Here is a 22,721-nt window from a genome sequence, read left to right on the forward strand (position 1 = left end):
TAGTGCTTAGAAAGAAAGAAAGAAGAGGAGAAAAAAAAAAAAAACACAGAAAAAAAAAAAAAGCAGGCAACTGGGGGATATTAGCGCTTTCCCGCTTCTTTATCAGTTTCCTTGGCCCTATCTGGCTCTTTCTGTTGCCACTGGAGCAACTAATCACCCCTCCCCTTTTGTTTGGTGTAAATGAGTTCTCCCACTCTTTTCCGGGCCCGGGTTAATCTGCAAATCCCTGCCTTTGTTTGGGAGTTAATTACCTGATTGCAGGAGTTGCGGGGCTGGGGGCGCAGGGCTGCCCTGGTAGCGGAGGGCAGACGTGGCACCTCGCCCCTTGCCGGGGCCACCCTGGGAGCATCACTGCCAAGGTGTGTGCTGGCGAGATAAAGCTGCCAGCGGGGCTGTGGTGCCTGAGCCGGCTTTGTTTCAAGCACCGAACTCTGCCCAATTAATTTTCCTTTGATGCCATAAGCCCCTTTCGCTCGTGGGAGAATAAGGATAACTTTTTTGCAGCCGCTTTTCTGCCTTGCGGCCCGCGAGGTGCGTGGGAAGCGCCTGCCCTACCAGTTGAAGGGGCAGTGGTTCGCGTGGTGGCTGGGAGGAAGGATCAGTCCCTGCAGTCGTCATCACTCTTGTCCAAAGGCCTCAAGGTGGCTTGCAGGGAAAACAGAGTGGATGGGGATGCACTGCCCATGACTCGTGAGTTTTTCGCCAGAGATGCTCAGAGCCGTCCTGAACGCTCTGCCCAGGAGCTTTGGCACCACTGCCAGAGCCATGGGGTCCAGCTGGGCACCCGTGGGGCTGAGCCTGTCCCCTGTGCTGCCAAAGCCACCCGTGCTGGCAGTGAGGATGGGCAGAGGGCTTTGCCCAGGGCTGTTGGGTGTAACTCAGTGGCACTGAGGATGGATAGACGTTGACTACGTATGAAGCCATGGGCTGGAGTTTCATGCTGGGCGGGATGCTTCCCAGAAGAAACAACGGGAGCTGCTTCTGACATGGCTTTTCTGGTGTGTCCACTCCTTTTCTCCTGTGAGAGCAGCTGTCCTTTCTAGAAGGAAAAGCAGGTCTAGATAATACCTGCTAAAAGGCATGCGGGGAGCTAGGAGAGCCTCCCCAGACCAGTGGAGGGGACGGAACCAGCGGCACAAAATCGAAATCCTCCTTCGCTTCGCTGCTCCCTCGGCAACTTTGATGCCTTCTTTCCCCGTCTCTCTTTTGTTGCTAATCACCATCCATCCATCAAAGCTTCTTTTCCTTTTGCATCAGGGCTGTTGTTGAGGACTGAAGGTCTCCCATGTGCTCTTGTGCACTGTCCTAGTTGTTGGCTTTGTAGCCTCATTTTGCTCTGCCCCCAGGGAGCATCTGTGCAGGTCCCACATCCGCTGCTGCCCTCCGATCTCTCCATCTCCCTCCCAAGGTTACCAGCTTCTCTGCCAGGGCTCATCAGCCCAGCGAGCGGGTTTAACCCACGGGTGGGCTGGTCCCTGCTCCCTCGTGGAGTGGCCGCGTACCCAGCACGCGGCTGGGCAGGCTTCCTCCGGCCTCCCCCAAGTCACTTGACCTCTTTGCAAATCAATTTAACATCTGTGAGGCAGAGATAATAATTGTCACCTACTTCACAGGGGGGTTGATGAGGATTAATTCATTAATGTCGACAGAGGTCTTTGAAGATGGAACGCACTATCTGAGAGCTAAACATTATTATTAATTAGCAATTATATTGTGGGGCGGGAGGGGGAAAAGCAGAGGCTCCAGAGCCTGTACTGGAAGCACTTGCTCCAGGCTCACCCGCCTGCCCTCGCTGCAGCTTCAGGCTGCCCCAGTTACATGCCTGCTGTGCTGCTGGGGGGAGCCAGGCGTGCTGCATCCCACCGGGGACGTGTCCCACTCGTGCTGCAGCACATCCTCCTTCCCGGAGCATGTGGGTGAGCCCCGCTGGTGCGGGGGGAGTAAAGAGTGGGAGGGATGGGGAGGTGAACAGTGCCGAGCGTGTTAACTGCTGTCCTCGTTAGAAAGAGAACAAGTCGGTAGCGGAGTAGTGGTGAAGGGAAGGCGTCCTCCGTGTTTGCCTGGCACCCTAGTGATGCTAGCGGGCCAGGAACTGCCCGAGCCATGGGAGGACGTATCCTGTTCCCAAGGAGAAATAATTGGCAGGAGAATGGGGTGAGGGGAAGGAAGAACCAGTGATTCATAAGACACACAGACCGTTTTCATTTCCTTCCTGTTTTTCTTCTTCATGTACACCAAGGCTGCGGCTAATTTCTCTGTTTTTCTCCCCCTGTGAACTGCTAATGCTGTGATCTGGTGTGTCATGGGGCTCCCCTAAGCAGCACCGAGACAAACCCCTTGTGGTCCCCGCTGGGTGCCCTGGTGCCGGGACAGCACAGCGATGCCCGCTGGGGCCATCTCCACCTTTGACACCCCCGTGGCTCTGCTATTTCCACCCATCCCAGCCGCAGCTGCATGTGCTTTTGTGGCTGAGAGGCGAGCTCACAGTAACTCCCTTTGCTACTCCCTCGGAGATGCGCAGAGCCGCCGAGGTTGCCCTCTGATCACTTCTCTTCTAGAAAACAAGAGCCTACTCCTCTTTGAGCCTTTCTGAGTGCGTGAGCTCCCGGCAGCCCCGTTCACCCATCCTCTCCAAAGCCTTTCAGAGAGAGGTCGCCCGCCTCACCCAGCACCATTCAACAGCGACTCCACTAATCCCTTCTGCAGAGCGGGTGAAACTGGGAGGCCAGCGGCACGCTGCGCCAACAACTCTCTGAGCAGGGCTGGAGAAGGACTTGAGTTGTTTGCAGGTCTTGTGCTCACTCCCTGCGCAGCGGGTCCCCCTCCTTCCCCAGGGATCTTGCTGGCTGAAGGGGTGGCATGGCAGCACCCACGCCTCCGGGGTGAATGTTGAGCATCTTCTCGCCACGGCGTAGGGTTTCCAGAGTACCGTTGTTTGGTGTGATAAAGCCGGTGGGGGTTTAATGAGGTCACTGCAGTTTAATGTTACTGCAGTAATCTCTTTTGTTTTACTACATTAAAATATTTGTGGTGGAATGGTTGGACCACTGTAATGCGATATTGCTACCTTAATGTTATTGTTACCATGGTAACGCTAATGGCGGCTCAATAACATTATTGCAATTTAATCTTACGACAATAAAATTAAGGGTAGAACAGTGAGACCTCAGCAATATGATGTTACTACAGTAACAGCATTGTTATCGTAATCACGGGAGCAGAGTCAACTGGTTGTAGGATAATATTGGTACCAGCTCTTTATTGTTACTACAGTAACACGGAGCATCCGCCGAAAGTCGCAGCAGGGGATGAATGGGAGGAGACGTCACTGGTGCGCCAGTACTTACAGCTACCCAAGGCTGTCAGCACAGGAAGGTTACACTGGTAGCAAGTCACCTTATTTGCCTAATTTCCGCAATTGTGGCGTTTTCGACAGGGCTTCTCTTCTTTGCCCCCCATTGCTGGAGCTCTTCCCAGTGGGTCTGTTGTTTTAGCAGCAGTAAGTCTGCAGGGAAGGCTTTAAACCACTGCCTCCATCTACTTCCAGATCCTTCTGCCCAGCGTTTTATAGCATGTGGCTGTTATGGAGCGATAACGTTTTATATTTATGTGTCATCTTTCATCATGAAGGATCCCAGCACAAGCTACAAATTATTGCTGTGCTGCAGGGCCAGGCAGGCAACCTGGCGCACGCTGCGTGCGAGAGGAGGGGGTTTCATCCAAGGGCACCAGCGCTCGCTTTGCTGCCCTGGAGAGAGCTGAGCACCGATACCTGCGCAAGTGAGAGTCTCCTTTCTTCAGAGGAATTATCCAGAGGCCTCAAACTTTGTGTGATGGAGCGGGGATCTTCATGCATCCCATGCTGCTGTACCCCACGCAGCACCCGCCATTGCCTGGGTGGGCACGGGGAACACTCCCCCCTTCCCAGCTGGCAGCGCAGCTTGGATCGGGGCTGGAAGGGTTTGGTGCAGGCGGTGGGGTAGGCAGACAGTGAAGATGGCTATTGCAAAAGGCGTTTATTATTGCGGCGCCGGTCGCTGCAGGGGACACTCTGCAGTCTAGCATCAGTTGTGAGTGCTTCACGCAGCCGCAGGTGTGGGAGCGGGTGAGGTTGGATATGGCTCAGGCAAGCGGTGTCCTGGCTGGGGCTGCGGGATTGAACGTCTCGCTACATCTGTTCCTTGGGCTCGTTCGTTCAGCCTGGTTTCCTGGAGCTTACCCTAAATCTGACAAACGCTGCGAGGCAGCTCATGCGCGGCGCTTAGAGCGTGGCTGCTGGGGTAGCTGTTGATGTGCACAAGGCGCAGGTGACATCTCTGTGCCGTGCACGGGCTCGCTGCAGTTTTTTCCAGCCTCCAGGGGAGGGAGTCAGAGCTGCCGATCTGTCCCCAGCATCGTAACCGCATCCCTTGTCGCAGGGATGCGCGCTTGCCGTGCCACCGCACCTGCCAGCCGGGTTTGATGCCCCGCTTGGTCACTCGCACCCCTAAAGCACCTACATCACCTCCACTCCTGCTCAGCACGTAGGGATTAATCCTCTGCTTTGAGCCCCTGGGCTCCCTCCCAGCTTCTCCGGGAGTTCTCCATCCCTTGACAGCTTTTTTTTGGGTGCATTTAGAACTTGAATTTGGGTGCGCTGCTGCCCGCCCGCCCGTGTTTTGCTAGCCCAGCCTCCAGCCCTAGCACAAATCTGGGCTTGTTCAGCGAGGCAGCTGCTCAGCTCCCCTTGTGCATCAGCATTTGATCTCTCTCCATGGGTATTTGGACTCTGACCACTGCAGTAATTCCTTGTTTGTCCTTTAATAAAAGACCCGTGAGCCCCCTTGACACCAGAGCTGGAACCGGTGGGACCTGGGGCATCCTGCGTGCCAGCTCTTCATGGCAATCTGGTACTGCATCCATCCTGCCAAACCAGCTCCTCCGGGAGATACATGTTTGAAAACACGAGCAGCGGCTCATCTCCCATTCAGTGTTTTTCTCCATCATTTGCTTTATTAAATATTGATTTTCTGTTGCATTATTAAACCTTAAGTCCTGAGCATAAATTCAGAGTTGATACTTTAATCTGGCTCTTCTTTTTGGCCTTTAGAGCTGATTTTTCCGGCCAGTCCTCCCAGAGGTGAGTCCAGAAGTAAAAGCCTGTGGCAGAGGCTGAGGGAGTTGGAGAGTAAGAGCAGAGGGCTCTTCCCAAGGGAGTTTGGTCTGTTTGGTGCAGCCTTTGCCATCAGAGGTGGCATCCACGAGGATCCTGGCTTGCAATCCTGCACAGACCATGGGTGAAAGGAGGTTGGGGAGGCACCAGCCAAGCTTTTCAGGGATATTTGTGCGTACTGGCTGAGGGAAGGATATATAGCCCTCTCTTTTTTTTTTTTGATAGCGTGAAGAGATTGCAATCTAAAAGGGGAATTTAGTCTGGAGCCACACGTGCGCAGAGTGGTGGTGAAGTGTCCTTCCACGTACCCCGCTCTGTTTGCTTCCTAGGGTTTTTGCTGCCTTGCTTTGCCAAACTTGCCATGCTCAGGAGCGGTGCTTTCTGCCGGGGAAGGAAGCCGCAGATGGTGGTGTCTTGCCCTAAATGCATCTCTTACAATGCAGCTCCCGGGCGATGCTGTACAAAGCTGTGCTTTTCTAACCGCACACATTCCCAGCAAAACCAGAAGCTGGCCCTGGCCAAAACTCCAGGCAAAGCCAGAGGGATGCGGGTGCTGGGGTTGCCATCAGCGCCGGGCTCGAGAAAGCCACCAGCCAGGCAGGAGCGGTGCAGGCAGCCACTGGCACGTCCCGGCTTGCCAAGGTGGGTCACGCTGACCCACACCGGCTGGGCTTGCTTGCCTCCCCTTCCCTATCGAAGAGCTGCATGCGGCCGGCCGCTGCCAAAGCCCCACGCTGCCAGCAACCAGGTGTCTGAACATGTTTCCAGAGCCAAGATAACTCTGCAGCCAAAAGGGAGGAGGGGAAAAGCAGTGTGGCAGAGCTGGCAGGTTCAGGAGGATAAAAAAAAAATAATAAGGAAAAAAAAAAAAAAAAAAAAAAAGCAGAGGGAGGCTTGCAAACGGCTTTTGGATCCCCATCCAAACAGGGCATGCTGGGCGGCATGAAACCTGCGCCTGGCAGCCGGTGTGCTGAGCAGTGATTTAAAACCAGGCTCCCAGCGGCAGGGAAAGAGGCAGAGGGGGAAGCAGATGTGAACACAATGCTGGAGATAAAGGAGAGGCCAAGGGAACAGCTGCTGAAGAGCCAGCCCGGCCCTGCCGCCTCCTGCAGTGGGCACCGAGTGATAGAAAACCTCTAGTAAATCTCCACAAGCTTAAGGATGGGTTGGAGGGAGTTGCTGAGCCTGTGGGAGAACACAGCGGGGAACCGGGGGGAAACACGGTCATGTCCACACTGATCTTGCTTGGGTTTGGAAGGAGAGGTGGAAGCTTGGAAAAAGGGAATTGCATTGAAACATCGGGAGAGTTGTGATCTCATTTTCCTTTCTGTTCTGGTGCTGCAATGGAGAAGAAAGAGATTTAGGAAAGGAGAGAGGAGAGGAGAAGTGGGAAGCAGAGAACAAAAAGGCAAGGACCTTCAGAAAAGACATGGAAATGTGGTCCTTCAGTCAAGACATGGAAGTGTGATCTTGAAATATTGGCTTTTGCAGGTCTGGCTGAGAAGCTAGCTGGTGGTGTGAGACAGCAGCAAGTCCCCTCTGCCCCATCCCTCAGAAATGAGGTGGCTTTGTTCCTTAATCCAAGGCTGGATCCTTGGAGGAGCTTTACAGCATGGCCCCGCCGGGTGCAAGCCAGAGAATGAGATTTCCTTGCTCTAGGTGGACCCGTGCACTCATTTTTCATGTCTGGGTTGTCGGTCCCATCCCACCAGCAGTAGAGAGATGCCCAGAAGATTCCAGCTCTCCTTTCGCTTGGTAGCACCTAGTGTATGGCTGGGATGCGTGGTGGAGGTTGCAGACTCTGCTGGTTTGCTGTCCTATGTGAGATGAGATGAAGAGGTCTCAGTCCACCGCCCCGCGCCGCGCTGCCAAAGCCTCCCCATCACTGAGCCCTCGCAGCAAACAGGCTCCCCGATTTGTACCCAGGACTGTCCTTGCCTGGACCAGTCTTGAGATGAGGGGTCAACAGAGATGTCTTCTCCGTGGTTTGCCCTCCTTGTAATCCCTCCTCCTCACAGCCAGCCCGAGAGCTTCAGCCTTTGATCCTCCTCCTCTTTCGCAAACACCTCGCTCGTGGAATTTAATCTCTCTCGTGGTGTTTTCCTTCCCTATCTTTTCTTTTTGGCCAAGTCTGTTTGAAATATTCTTTTTTTTTTTCTTGCTCCTTCAGCAGCAGGGCTATATAATTGATGGCCTCACGAGCTTGCCGAGTTGAACATTAAACCCTTCCTGCCTTGGCTCCGACCAGAGTTCATTACTTTCTGAAAAGCTTCGTTGTCTGTTTGTGCTCAGATGATTGTTGTTGTGGAGGGGAGGATATTGTCAGCAGAGAGAGAGGAGGAGGGGCTGGATTTGGCCAGGACTGCTTTGTAATCAAATCCTACTCTGTTTAGCAAATTTTCGGGTGGAAAAGGACTCTTTTAGCAAAATGGAAATACCAGCACCCTCCCAAAGGCAGCAGCACACAACTCAGGCACCTAATTAACATGCAGCGAAAGGTGGTCTCGCTCTTGGGGATGATAGGAGAACGCTGCTTTGCAGATCACCTGCCAGAGCGATGCTCAGCCCCAGGCAGCAGGAGCAGGGGGGTGCTCCCATCACCACAGGCTCAATACCTGGGGTAGGCACGTGTTGCCACGCCGCCTTTCTCGGTGAACCTGTCATGGTCATCTCTCCAAAGCTGTCACATCCCAGGAGCTGCCCGGGGAAGGGAAGAGTGAGCCCCATGTAGCACTGACAGGGTCCCTCCGGCACCCTAATTTCCATGTTGTGGTGCTGGGGGTCGCTGGGTGGGTGTGTTTTTGCATGGTGCGAGTTGCTTTCTGCATCTTTCGGTCTTTTCTGGCAAAGATGAAGCAGAAGCGCTTTCTCTGGTTTGCCCTATGCCGATGCTTCTTCTGGCTCTCTGTCTACCTCCGCGGTTTTTCAGCACTTAAAACACAGCAAGGCTGAGGTGATTACAAGGATTGGAGATGCGGTGACACTTCCCTGCCAACAAGTAATTGATTTATTAAAGACATTACAATACATTCATGGTTGAGCGTAAGAGTTTCCTTTGAACTCGCTCAAAAATCCGAAGGGATTGTGCCTGTTTGCAAGTACCGCAGGCAGAATAAATCGGCGCTCCCCCATCGCTTCCCCCCCGCACCGCCACAATTTCATTTCCCTTTGACTGGTGCGAGTAGAAATCACAGCTCGACAACTCCAGTCCAGTGACCGGTGTGATCCAATTTAATAGCATTTAAAAATTCAAAGTGATTGTTAGCCAAATGGAAATGTAAGATTTCATACCCAGCCTGCCTTGGGGAGGAAAGGAAGAATGAGGGAGGGTGCGGGGGATGTAGACAAATGGACTAGATAAAAAATAATGGAAAGTAACTTAATTAAGAGGCTCGAGCCAAGTTAAAAACAGTAATGATTTTGAATCGGAGAAGCACAGGTTTTAAAAATGAAAGAGAAGGAGGGAAGAAAGGAAAGGAAACTGTGGATAAAGAAAAAAAAATCATTAAATAGGATGAGAAGGAGGCATAGGAAGGAAGGGGTAAACCCAGTCCCTCTGCGAAACGCAGGGACACGTGGGGAATAGATGGTGCTGTTGGTGGGGCTGGGCATTAGGAAGACAAATAGGGAAATTAAAGGATGCTCTGGGGGGATGTAACTCCCGGTGGCTTTTCTGCCATTCTCGGAGGCACGAGGGTGGCCAAGAAGAAGGCTCAAGGGCTTCGTTTAGGAGAAATGGGAAATGAAGGCACATTCCTAATGGAAAAGGAGAACAGCCCCCTCGTGCTCCAGGCGTGCTGGTATCCCTGCCTTGCGGTACCATCGCTCCCTCCTTTTCCTTTGCTTTTAACTTTATCAAACATTGCCTATTTGGGTTGAAATTTGGTAATGAAATTTTAATTGCCCCCTCTGTGCACACGGATATCCTGCTGCGCGCTCTGCAGCCTGATGACTAATTTTTAACCGCAGCACTCTCATCTCTTGAGGCCCATTGGAAATACCTGTCCTGGCAGCCATCCTCACTCTCCCGATGCTTTTTCCGTGGCTTCCCAAGCACCACAGAGCGTGAAAACCAGGTGCTATGGAGCATTGATCCGAACAGGCACTTTTGGGCCATTTGCTCTTCGGGCCTCATTTCTCCATCTGTAAAGTGGGGATAATAACGCTTCCTTATCTCACCGGGATGTTTTGATGGTAGGGTTATTAATGCTCGTGTCGGTGGCAGACCCCGAGAAAGCAGAGGCAGTGATGTGCACAGGTACCAGGAAAAGCTGGGAACCTGTGGGAAAGGGTTGTCCTTGGCGTGTGTGAGCCTGGGAGATGAATTAAGGTGGCCGAGACCAACCTTACCTCTACCCTTGCTGCTGTTTCTGAAACCTAAACCTTGCAGTGCTAAACCCACTCTTTTAAGGAAATTTTAAAGTGTGGGAAGGATGGTGCGCATCATCACATGGACCCTGGGTCATCGGTATTTGCTCTCCTGCTTGTTTCTGGCAGCTTTGGCCAAGCTTTGGGTGGGTGCCCTGGGTTTGGGACAGCTGGTGTGTTGGGTCAGGGTGGGTGCTGACGGGGTGCCTTTGGTAGGGTGTAGGACCAGAAGTGCTCCATGGGAGGGGTGAGGAAGGCTGGGAGGGCTCTTGGGGAGTGCAAGGAGAGCCCGCAAGAGCAAGGCTGTGTGAAGAAATGACTAAGGGGAGGAAGGAGTGGACTGGGACATCTTTGGGAAGGTGGACCTGCCTCTGCCAGAGCGATGGATGGGTTCACAAGTCTTGTGTGAAGAGGTGTGTTCCCACGGGGGCAGGAGGAATGGCAGCATCTGGGGGCATAAATCACCTCGCCTGTGGTTCATTTTGAACTGCTGGATCTTGCCACAGACAAGCAAAGGGTCTGGTCATAAGTAGCAGCCTATAGACCACCTAATCAGAGAATAATAGGGCTCTGCTCCCTGTCTGACCCATTAATTTTTCCCCAGAGTCAAAGGCTAACATGGGAAGAAGCCCAAGCAGAAGAAGAGGCGCTAGCTGGAGCATCAGGAGGCACCTGCAAGGGCTGGAGCTCCATGTGCAGAGGGCTTGGGAGGAATGGGAGGAAAGGGGCTGTTTGGGAACAAGCAGCGATGGCAACAGCACCTCGGCTGCATCCCACCCTGCTCCCCGCACCAACAGGGGCAACTCTACACATCCACCTCTTGCTCCCCAGCGGGTCTCTCCCCTAAGCTTTATACCAGCGCAGCAACTAAGGGTAGTTGCAAGCGGTGATGTCCAGGAGGGCTGAGGATGCAGCCCACGTTCGTGTGTGGTCTCCTTTTTCACATTTGAGAGCCTCATGGGGCAAAGGCTGTATTTTTGTCTCCTCTTGGTACAGCACCTAGTGCAGTGGGGTCTGAGGGTGTTAAAGATGTCATAGGGGAGCTCGGGAGGTGGGGAGGGGTGTAAATAGATAAAGAGGGGTGAAAAGGACAGAGATAGACCCAGAAAGTAGAAATAGACTTCACTTGCAATGTAATCAAAACTTGGAGCTTTCACTCAGTTCCACATTAACACGATGAATCTCGATGGTTTTTCAAGTAAAACCATCAGGCACCCGGTGTTGGTCGGAGCGTTTCGGGAAGCGCCGCTCATCCTCCTGCAGGGCTGGGCGAGCTGCCGCGCTTTCCCTGGGCACAGGCTGCACGGCTCCTCGAATTAGATTAGTGTCAGTGTGGAAAGTGTAATCATAAACACTTACTTTGTGCTCGAGTCGGGGGAGAGGGAGCACGAGTGCGAGAGCGCAGAGATAAGAACAAATATGCAAGAGCAGAGTGTGTTTTTAATGGAAGGGAGATTTATTTCTCTCTGTGTCTTTTTAAGCCTCTAGATAGATCATAAAAAACCCAACCCAACCCACACACAACCTGTCTGCCTGAAATAGCCAAAATGTAATTTAAAGAGCATCATTTTAACTAATACTTCACTTCAGAGACACCTGCCCTATATTCATTGGAGATGCGGGCTGCATTAGAGCATCTGATTTATCTTTGCAAGCGATGTTTGAGCTCCTTTGTTCCCACTGGGTCCCTTTCCATGAGCAAAGTGGCGCAGGGCTGGTTCAGCACGCTCAGCCCTCCGTGCCGTGCCTGCTCCTCGTGCATGGAGAGCTGGGGGGGTGACATGGGGAGACCCCCACACACTCTCCGGGAGCAGAGTGGAGAGAAAGACCTGCATCGTCAGAGCGGGGCACGGCTGTTTGCCCACTGGTGGGGCTGGGGGAGAGGAGCTGAGGTTTTGTGCAGACTTTAGCAGGGCAGCGTGGTGTGTGCTGATGGAGCGGGGGAGCAGCATCATGTAAACTTGCTGCTCAGTGGTATGGGAGACTCCAGGTTAACTGGGAGGTGCCGTTTGCTGGCATAGCCACTGGAAATGCATGCCTTGAATAGATCCGTGCGTCTCTGCTTGCATGAGCCCTACCTACATGTAGGCCATGGCCATGGCTAGTAGGACTGTCCCCATGCAGAAATGTCCTCACCTGCAGTTCCTATGATCATAGGCTCTAGGCATCTTATCGTCTTATATCTTGGCTTTTTAATAAGCCTGCAAGGAAGACAAATACTTGTCATTGTGTTGATAGAGAGATAAGACCCAAAGAGACTGTTTTGCCCCTGGCAGGGCAGGGAGAGGTGCAGGCATCAAGCCGTCCTTCTCTGCAGCTCCTTGTCCCGCAGCAAGGAGGCTTTTCTGACGTGAAAAAAAATGGAAATTCCACAAATCATGATTTTCTCCCAGGGCACGACCTGGTGGAGGAAAGGACCCAATGTTGTCCCGCGTCCCTCAGGGAATGGCAGGGCCAGACAGCCCCAAGATCCCGGGCAGCTTGCTTCTGCTGGAGGACAACTGTCGAGGATGGGGGAGTGCAGGGATGAGCAGGAGGAAAGATGGGGAGAGGAGAGCTGTTGTCAAATCCCTAGCTCACCCTTTCTGATCTGAAGTTCACTTGTAATATTTTTCTCGACTCGGGTTGCTAATGCATTTTGTTCTCCAGAGTGTGCGTGGCCCGACTTCCCGCGCAGCCTTTAATTAGTTTCTGGATGATGACATCTCCGCTGAGGATCATCTTGTCGTGTCCCTCCGATCTCGGGGGGAGATAGAGGAATCTAATAAAGACATTCAGCATTTCTAGGTGATAGGTTTGACAAGCTTTCTATTAGCCAGAAGCTGCGTTCAAACTTTCTCGGGTGGCCTCGTCACGCTGTGGCTCATCCCCACACGAGGACTTTTCCTGGGGGGTCTGACGGAACCTCCACTGGTGTCAAGTGGGACGAGAGGGACAGAACGAGGGACCCTGGGTCCACGAGCAGGGTGAGACTGAGTCGCTGTCAGTTTGATGGTCACCGGTGGAGGCAGCTGTGAGAAAGGCTGTCACGCCTTGAGGAGAGGTGTCAATAATGCTGGAAAAAGGATGCAGGTGTCTTAAATTTTTGACTTTCTTCCATTTTCTGCCTTTCATGAGGCATTGTTTGACTTGCAGGGGGAATCCCAGGTGGCTTGGGGTGCAAAAGCTGGAAACTAGATCCTTGCTCCATACAGCATGTGTGGAGCTGAAAATGAGATCTGTCTAGACGGGGAGCTGAACTGCGAACAGTCCCTGTTTGGCTGCATTTCTTCATGGGTAACAATGCAAAAACTTTACTTCTGCGTCTTCTGGTTTTTTCTTTTCATTCATCATCATTAGACTCATTTTAGAGAAGGCAACGAAGTCCAGAGCCGTGCCACGATTTCCTTTGGGCATCGTAACGTGAAAGCAGAACTCATTTCTCCCAAACCTGAGCGAGGGATTCTGCCTGCTCTATAAAGCTGCTTATTAATAGTCATGCTAAGCAAACTCTTGCTTGATTCCCCAAAGGTGTGGGGCTTGGTGTCAGGAGTTTCTTCCTTGTTGTGGTAGGAAAAAGGGTCTGAATCCCTTCAGAGCCTTGAAAGCAGGGGACCACATCTAGCCAGGCAGCACCCTGGCTCCTCAGGGTAGCGGCACTCTGGATCCAGGCTGGTGACCTGGACCCCTCCAAAATTCAGGAGAACGTCCTTGTACCGGAGACCTGACTCTCCTTTTGTGCCATGTTTATTCTGGCATATCCCTTGTTGACTGCGGTAGGATTATTGCTGATTTATGCTGTCGTAAGTGGAATCAGATTGGGCTCCCTTTTGGCACTTAGCTATAAAGTTTGTCTGCAGAAACCCTGCTGCTTATGCGGTGAATTATACCCACATTCACAAATACTTTACTAATGAATGATTGGAAACGTCTTGTTTCCCCCCTCCTCCTCTGAATTATTATGATGCCGTGCCGTATAACCTGCTGCAGAGACAGGCGTAAAAAATTTTGTGTCCTCCAAGCTCGGGAGAGCTTTGCTGCAACAGGAGCCGTTACCTACTTGGGAAATCATTTAGACACATCTCGGTGCTGCATGACACATCTCATTATGCCTTGCTTTAAAACGAGCAATTGCCATTAGTTATTTATTAATTGCTTATTAAGGTCGTTACGTATCTGCTCTTTATTTCCAGGCTTGTTTCTTCATGTCTGTGGCTGCTGCAAGGTTTGTGCAGAGGGGCTCGGTCCCTCGGCAAAGCTGAGCAGAACCCAGCACGCCAATGGGGAGGGGGCTGATGGTGCAAACCCTGGGCAGAGGCAGCCCCGGGGGGCAGGATAGGGACCTATAGGGGTAAGGGGGTTGTATACAAGTGCTGTAGCTGGAAGCAGGCTCTAAGGCTGTGTTTGTCCTTCCTCGCACCCGGTGGGCTTCAATACGGGCTCCTGAGCTGTGTTGATATGATGGAAGGATAAAGCCCTCTCTGCTTTCCTCTTAATTATGGTTGTGTTGGAACAGCACAGACTGATTTAAAAGCCCATTATAATACACCTATAATTGAAGGAGCAGGTCTCTCAATTTGCGCTCTGCCCTCCTTAAAAAGGCAGAAAGGTTTTGAACGCAGAAGGGGGGAGAAGGCACAATGGAGGTGCCTGGCACTGCAGCAGCCGGAGCCCTGTACCATCTCCCATCCCGAAGGCAAACTGCTCTGGTTGCAACCTGGAGGATTTGGGTGAGGAGCTCGATGTCGGGGTCCCTGCCTTGTGCCTGGTCCCAGCAGGATTTGGCAGACCCCTCTGTTGCTGGCCTGGGAGCGTGGGCTCAGTCTGACTCGTAGCATCGCTGTGAGCAGGGCTGGGGCACCCGGGGCTCCTCCTTGCCGAGTCCCAGAGGCAGGACCCATGGTAGCAGCACTCTGTAAAACACGGGGAAGTCTGTGGGTGACAACGGTAAGAGGCTGTTATTAAAAGCAGGAGCAGCGGCAGCCTGATGTTCAGGAAGCTGCCAGTGCACATCACAGATCGCCTGCAGAACGCAAGTCTGAATCTCCCTTTTTCTCTTTCTTCAAGACACTTTTATAGTTGTTCTTTGTTGTTTCCTTTGATCTGGAGCAGATGTTGCTTGTGCTGGAAGATGGAGGTTTGCAAGTTTTATGAGGGGGAAGCAAGCTAAGCTTACCGGGAGAGCCCGCTGGCTCGCAGGCTGCTGCTGGGGTCTGCCCTGCGCACCCCAGGGCGCTTTGCCAGGGTGGGCACCCGCTCTGCCCAGCTCCCACACGAGAAGGGGTTTGCAGTTCTGGAAAGGTCCCAAGTGTGTTTCTGCGCTACATGCTTGGCTCCCAAATCTGGGCAGAAAGGAGGTGGTTAAAGGCAAAAAAAAATGCAGTTACTCCTTGAAGGCACCCAATGTGGTGAGGGTCATTTAAGGTCTCCTTCCCCATCTCTGGCAGAGAGGTTGTTCCAGATCCACGCTCCCCTAAGACTCAGGGCCCTCCTTGCCTCTTGCCTGATGTGTGGCTGAAATTTGGGGTGCCTGGGGAGCCCGGCTGTGCCGAGGGGTGCGTCAGGAGGCAGCAGCGGGGACACGGTGTCAGGGAGAGTAAAGCACAGGCAAGCAGCGTGGTCGTCGGGGAAGATGGATGGGGAAGTAATGATGATAGGAGATGGCAGGGCCTGAGCGAGGACGCAGAGCTGGGGATGTTTATGCATATCGGGACAAGCTATAAAAAGCAGCTGGAGGAGTAATCAGGGAAGGCATCGGTCCCACAGTGGGGGCCATGGGAGAAGCAGCGGAGGAGGTGGTGTAGATGCAGGAGGCAGTCCCGCTGCATCCCCCAGATGTGAAGATCTGTGCGCAGCGCTGCATTCAGCTGCTGTCGGCTACGTGCATGGGATGCGTGAGCTTTTGCACCTGTGCTGGCTCTGGGACGGGTGTTTGGAGGTGAAAGCGTAGCGAGGATGTAGCCTGTGCCAGTGGCAGGAGGGCGTCTGTGCGCCAGGGAATATATCTGTGTAGGCAAGCACATATGCTTGGATCCGTAAAGACATATATCACCTGACTGAACACCCTCAAACGTGTAACGCGCCATATGGTTTGGTTAAATATTTAAGCAAGCTGCTTTCTGTCCCAGGGACTCCGCGTGTGTGAGCGGGCGCCAAGTCCAGGCAAACTGGGGGGATGCCCTGGGCACCTGTGGAGGGCTGCAGCGGCTGAGAGCAGCCCCGAGACCTTTCCCATCATCATGGCAAGGATAGGGAAAAAAAGAAGTCGTCAGATCGATAAAACACCAGCCCGCCTCTGGGGAAATCTGCGCTGTGTCACTGGAGCAGCTTGGCCAACACTGCCATGTTTAATCACTTCTGAGCAAGAGAGATGCTGAACACAAAAGGACTGCCCGCAAGGAGAGGGTTCCCGCCTGGGAAGCCTGCATTTATTTAGCTTTATTTATTTATTCATTCCCACAGGGGCACAGCTCCATCTGCATCCCGCATTCTGCACGAGAAATTTCTCCTCTGCCCCACTGCTGCAGAAATGCCAGCTGACGGCGAAAGCCTTTTAATGCAAAGGGAACGCAAGCACCGATGACCATTAAATAATATTAAATACATACTTCCTATCACTTATTTTATTAAAGTTTCTCTCCCTAGTGTGGTAAAAGCCTTACAACATACCTGTTCTGTCTCCAGAAAGGCATTTTAAATAATTCGTGTGGTTAATTATTCAAACGTTTAATTAGCATACAATAACTGTCGTGTTAAATCCTACCAATGCACATTTAATTTAAGGGTTAGCTAACGACTTTGCTGACGTTGTCGCTCTGGTTTTGTTCCCAGCCATTCCTGCCTCATGTTGTCCCAGGTGGGCTGCAGTAAATTGCCTCTCCCCGAGCGTGTCCCGGGCTCACTGGGGCACGGTGGGTTTTTCTCCCCAGCGCTCGAGCTGCTTTTACACTTGTCAGAGCCAGTTGCAAAGTCTCCCATTGCCCAGCCAAGCAGCAATGCAATCATCTCTCCTCCTCTGTCTGGTCTGAGCAAAATTTAAATCTCCTGCTGTATTGCTGAGGAGGAGGATGTAACGCTCATGTTTCAGGAAATCCAAATTTAATTTGTTTTGAATCTGGTCACTTGATTTCATTACAGAATTTTGACTCCCGCCTGGGTGGGTGCAAATCTGCCTGCGCAGTACCAGTGTCGCGGTGCAGTCTGACTTGATATTTTATTTTTTTATTATTTTTTTTTTTTTAAGTCTTGGTGAGCTCTGCAAAACAAGCTGAATTGGGTTGATGTGGATTCAGTCATTAAAAACATCAGAGAGGTTCCTCTGTGAGTTAGCGAGCAGCGCGTTGAAGATGATAGATATTGCTCTAGTTCTGTCGGGACTTAGAGCTGGAAGCTATTGCTGCTTCCCAGGCGATGGTGGGCAATTCACGGGGCCTCCGCTTGTCTCTTTCCACCTCTGAAATGGCAACAGTAATACCTCCTTGGCCTATTTTTGTCATCCAGACCATAAGCTCGGTCTTTTTTAAAGTGCGCGTGGGTCTCCCAGCTAGCGGTCCCGGCCTCGCCAGGAACACGGTGGGGCAATCACAGCCCCGTTGTAATTAATTGCCTCTCCTCAATGGTTTACCTGGCTGTTGGCAGAGCATCTTCCAGCTCCGTGTGGGCAGGTAGTCTCAGGAGGCATGTGCTATCCCCTTGTGCTGGGCTTAATGACACTGATGCATATTAATATTTCTTTTGGTGTCGTCTTCATGCCCTCCACTGTCCTGCCCCAGAGCCCCCACTGTTCTGGGAGTGTCTGATCTGTAGTTGTCCTCCGGTGCATGATTAGCAGATTAGCCGTCGTGCCCAGAGCAGCAAAAAAATGAACTCCCAGAAGCCCTTCAAAACAGAGAATAATTCATTACCCACCTTGATTTCCACTTAAAATGTACTTTAACTACACTTCCAACTACAAACCCTAAATCACCCTCATGTTCACAAAAAATCCATCATTTTTTATTTTATTGCACGGCACTGGCATGACATAATCCCTTCCAGAGCGTCTTGGAGTGCTTTACGGATCAATAAATTACTTACCTGCACAGCAGAGGCAATGTGTGCAAGGCCATTGCAGTCATTCCGCCTCGGTGCAGCCCTGGGAAGGTGTGGGAGGTGGGGAGAGGCGGGGAAGGGTGCTCAGGAGCGGGGTCCAAGTCAGGAAAAGGGGTGTTTGCAATGGTCTGGGCTACAGTTTCAAGTGGGTCGATGCATGGGGCTTGCCCAGGGCGGGTGGAAGGAGCAGGATGCTTTACAAGTGATTTGTGACTCTCCTGCAAAGCGCCGCAGTGGGGTGCCAATCCACTGCTAGGCTCGGGCGAATGGCCTGAAAAAAAATAAACCAAGGAAGGTGATGGTCTTTATTATGTTCTGCAGGTGCAGGCTGATAACGGCAGCCGATCGTTTTTCTCGTACAGCCCTGCCGTAGAGCTTGTAGAAACCCCAGCCCTCCCTGGCAGCCGCATCGTGTCCTCCGCTCACGCAGCAGCGGTGGCCGAACGCTCCCCGCTGGCTTCTCATCCGTTCCCCTTCTCAGCCCCCCTTCTCGTCCCACCCTGTCCTGCACGTCCATCCTCTCTTTGGGTCTGGGCCCCTTGTATCCGACCTGCTCCTGAGTTGTCACGATGGCAGTGCCAATACAGAGATGGCTTTCATCTCCATCGCATTTCCCTTCCTTTGCGTTGTGGGAGACCTCGGAGGGTCCGTGGTAGATGTTGTTCTTCATGCCCAGCTCCTCTGGGTGCTTTTCTGGTTGCAAGGGCGTGACAGAGAGCCTGCAGGGCTGCAGAAAGAGCTGCAAACGTGTGCATGCTTTGGGTGCTCCTGTGCCAGGAGCGGCTGCTGCCTTTGGGGGAGTTTGATGGGGGTGGATGGTGTTTTCTCGCTAGGATGTAGCTGTGCTAGAAATGGTTCATCGTGGCTGGGAGGACAGGATGAGTGCTGGAAGTGGGATGGGGAAGAAGTAGTCTTGCACGCCATGGAGGTGCCAAGGAGGAGCTGTCTTGAGCCTCCCTAAAATGACTGAATCCCCTCTGGCTGCAATTTCTTCCCACTTCAACCCTGTCTTGTCTGCTTCCCCCCCCCCCCCCCCCCCCCGCCTCCATTCCCCTGCCTGTTCCTGTCAATTCTGATGAGACTGACAGGCTATTGCATAGCTTGTCGAGATGAAGGGAGGAGGGAAATTTGGTCTCCTTCACCCATATTTTGAGCTTTGAGTTGGAGCAGAACCGGTTGCATTTTCATTTGCCTTTTTGTGTCATTGCAGTGTCTCCGAAAATCACTGAGATCTCTTCCGACATCTCCATCAACGAGGGTGGCAACGTCAGCCTCACCTGCATAGCCACGGGCAGGCCAGACCCAACGATCACCTGGAGACACATCTCGCCCAAAGGTAAGAGATGAGCGTTACCAGAAATATTCTGGGATGGGCACACCACCATCCGCGAGCGGCTGGGGAGGTGCTGTTGGCTGGTTCACGTGGCACTTCGGTCGCAAAGAGAAGGTGATGCGCACCGAAAAGACGTGGCTGAACGGAGGAGCTGATGACTCTGGTGGAGAAATATCCATCTTGATGGTCAGGGAGAGGAGCTGGTGGTTTTGCTCATGTGGAGGATTGGCCGTAGGTACCAGGTTGGGGGTGTTGTGCTTCAGGATCGAATGGGCTTGTCCAGCCCTATTTTGAAAAGTTTTGGGGGAGTGCTGGTACATTGCTTCAAAGGAGGGCTGTAACTAGTGCAAATGAGCAGGAAAACACACAAAGCGTTAATTGGTGGCCTTGTTAATTGGTAAGCAAAACCTAAGCAGAACTGTGTGGGTGTGACTGCTGGGAAGCAAATTCCTGTACGTGCCCATTTGGGAGCGTATTCTTTCAAAACCTTTTCCCAGCTGCTTTTTTTACATTTGCTTTGCGTTTTGCTGCCCTGTTAGTACCAGGTGGCTGCAAGGTTCTCACCGGTGGGCTGGGGGTGAGCTCTGGGGGCTTTGGGTGGGATGAGCTATCTGGCCAAGGGCCAGTGCCTGGCTCTGATGCTCTGACCCTACCTAAGCCCTTCAGTTCAACCTCAGTCATTTTTCCTCTGAGGTTTTACCAACGTGGGCTGTTGTCCCAGACAGCTGCCTCAAGTTCTCCTCGGGGATGCCCCGGCCAGGCTGTCCGGCAGCTGAAGGAGACGATGCAGCGGCAGCAGTGATGGATGGCGCCATGTCTGCTCTCTCTGTTCAGCTGCCTGACGATGACTGCGCTGTCTCAGTGCAGCTCCATTGATTTTTTTGCTATTTGTCTGCGCTGTAGCAAACTGCTAGACCAGATCCATCACTCTCCATAGCCCAGGCAGGCTGCGAGCTGAGTCGGCGACATCTCAGCCCCTTTCCTTGACAGGAGCCCCTGTAAAAACCATTGTCCCCCTGGTGCATGCGTTGACTTATCCACCTTAGGTGGTCGTGCTTCTGAGACAGTGGCCTTCGGTGGGGGTCTGTGCTTGGCTGAGTGATGAAATGCAGGGCTCGGATCCGTGTGCTCCTCTCCAGCCCCAAGCGTCCATCCATGGCACCGAAGTTACTGTCACTGTATCTGTCACCATCAGGCGGCGTTCATGGTTGAGGCAGTGCACGTGCTCCCACCTTGAAGCCTTTTCTTCCTCCTCTTCCCCTTGCCTACCCTGACAATGTGGTTTTGTCTTGCTTAACCTCCTCGCCGTCTGTTTTTCACATGCATCTTGTTTTCCCCGCAGCCCCGCTCTCCCTCCCATTTCCCCTCCTGCTCCCCCAGTGCGCTCCGCTCCCACTCCCGTGCCCCTCGCTGCCTCCTCTCGCACGCCATCCATCCTCTCCTACACCATCCATCCTCTCCTAACCAGGCTCCCAGCTTACGATGCCTACGTCTTTTGTGAAGGCTATTTTCTGTGTTTGCTGCCATCCAGCAGGTTTCTTTCCCCAGGGAATCTTTACCTGCGCTTGAACCAGATGTTTCCATTTTACTTAGGACTTAGCTGCTATGGAAACTGAGGATGCTCCAGGAGAGGAAGAGTGAGCTAATCAGAAATTACCTGTGGCGCTGTGTAATTTGCAGCAGCAGCTCTTACCTGATTTTGGCCATGATTAGGCATTCTGCTTTCAAAACTCAAAGGGAACAAATGATCAGAGATTTACCTGAGTCTGACCTCCTGCTGATGGAGGGTGCTGAGCCCAGAGGTGGCCCGAGACAACTTTGGTGGCTGTCCATCTCGGTAGGCAGCTGCTGTTTCTCGCTCTGGGTCTGCCAAGCCACCAAAGGGGACCTCTGCTTCTCCGTTCTGCCTTCGGCACACGCAGGAGGGACGAGGCTTGGAAGCGTGGGGACTGAAAGAAGAGCCAGGATGGGTGCACAGAGGTGCTACAGCAGATGCCGAGATGGCAACCCTTCCCCTAGTAGGATAGACTCTTAATTTGGAGAGCCAGGAGCAAGCGGGGACCCAAAGCGAGCTGCTGGCCCCTCTCTTGGCTGTAGGTCTTCCTCGCCTGCTCATCCCCAGGGACGTCTCAAGCGAGCTGCCTCCTGTTCCCTCTCGCTGTCTTTCTCCGTCTTGCTTGGAGTGGTGGAGAAAGGGGACAAGGGAGAGTTGGTTAAGGGGAAGCTGGTGCATAATTTAAGGGTTTACATAGTGGATGGGTAAGCGGCTCTCACTGATGTCGCTGGGGAGAGGCTTTGATAGCGCTGTCTGTGCCAGGCACGGACAGACCGGGAGCTGAAGGAGCCGGTCCCTACGCTTACACTGGCGAGTGCTCCTCTGTGCACAGGCACTTCACAGGCTTTATTATTTTCTTGGCAGCTGTAAGCTACTGTGCGGCTCTCGGTGGGAAATGGAGCAAATAAGAGTGTTTGCTCACCAGGGGAGCGTGCGGTTGGGTCCTGCAGCAGATTTACACCGAGAGCAGCCCAGCTCCCCGGTGACTGATCTCACTCGAGACCCTTTCCCAGGCACTCCCGTCGCCCTCGACCACTCGGCTGTCTTCTCTCCCGTGCATTGCCTTGGCCTGGTGCAGTATGTCTATAGCAGCTTGGTCTGGTGAGCTCTGCTGAACGTTTGCATCTGCAGTTGTTGCCACATTACCGGAACCGTTAAGCCTGGGTTTGAGGGGCTGTTTGGTTTGGGGGCTGGAAGAGTTCCCCACAGCTGGGAGGAGGAAAGTGTTTTCACTGTATAACTCAAGAACTGAGTGAACCTGAGACACTGTTTTCTGCTAGTGAATCGCATGAGTGCTGGCCCTGTCAGTGCCTCCATCACCGCTCAGAGCCTTGCGCGGTGGCTGGTCCTACATGTACCCATCCTCATCCTCCCGCCTTCAGCAAAAGGAGGATGCTGGCTCTGGAGAAGGGTTTTGTGAACCTGTGGCCAATTCCAGCTAAGATATGTTACAGCCTATCTTCTGCCCCTCTACCTCGCCCCTCTCTGTCCTTTTTATTTCTTCTCCCAGTAACGCTGTGCTAACCCATGGCAATTCCTGTTAACGCGTCTGAACAGGTTCGGGCAGAGAAAGAAGGGGAGCTGGTGTAGTCACAGCTTCTTCTGCCTCGGCAGAGGAGGCTTAACTGCTTTGGGGCTCTGCCCTGGGCTCAGATGCTCCAGCTGGCAGCACTACTGCCACCGGCGCTGCCAGGTACCGGCACTTCAAAACACAGCTCACCAAAACCATACCGGGAAGCCAAGCTCTAGCATGTGGTGGGGCAGCTCCATCCTCCCTTGACAGCCCTGTGGTACCAAGACCATTAGGACAGGACTCAAGAGAAGCATCCTCAGCAGGGTGAAGGGAGGGAGGAAGGCAAAGAGGGAGATAAGGATGTAGATAACCATGGTCCAGATATAACATCCAGCATGAAAGCAGCAGCATCTTTCTAGAGGAGGCATAGACTGTGCAGAGGACTTGGACACTGGTGTGTGAAGGGCAATGTTGCGTGTGCCCATACACATTCATGTTTGCACCCATAGGTGCTGAGCACCAATTTGTATCCAAGGCTTTGGATGTATTGCGGTCCCCAGCTTTGTGGTGCTGATGCCGTCTCTAAACTGCAAAGAGGTCTTCTAGTTAATAGTCTGGTTTTGGTCACTCAGGTGTTTCCATAGTTACGGGACTTTTTATTTATTTTTTGGGGTAACTCTGATGTTGTCATGGCAATTGCCATGTTGTCAGGCTGGTTTTAATCTCTCAG

At 52.7% G+C, this 22,721-nt stretch overlaps 1 protein-coding gene across 6 annotated transcripts in view; it reads left to right on the forward strand.

The window, feature by feature from the left end:
- LOC121098339 (protein CEPU-1) overlaps nt 1-22,721 on the forward strand; it is a 352,520-nt gene that overhangs the window by 304,358 nt on the left and 25,441 nt on the right. For all 6 annotated transcript variants that reach the window (XM_040616216.1, XM_040616218.1, XM_040616219.1 and 3 more), the window contains one exon: nt 18,801-18,926. In XM_040616216.1, the coding sequence (XP_040472150.1) occupies nt 18,801-18,926 (126 nt within the window). The remainder of the gene's footprint in view (nt 1-18,800; nt 18,927-22,721) is intronic.

Source organism: Falco naumanni, chromosome 16, assembly GCF_017639655.2.
Source record: "Falco naumanni isolate bFalNau1 chromosome 16, bFalNau1.pat, whole genome shotgun sequence".
Classification (NCBI taxonomy): Eukaryota; Metazoa; Chordata; class Aves; order Falconiformes; family Falconidae; genus Falco; species Falco naumanni.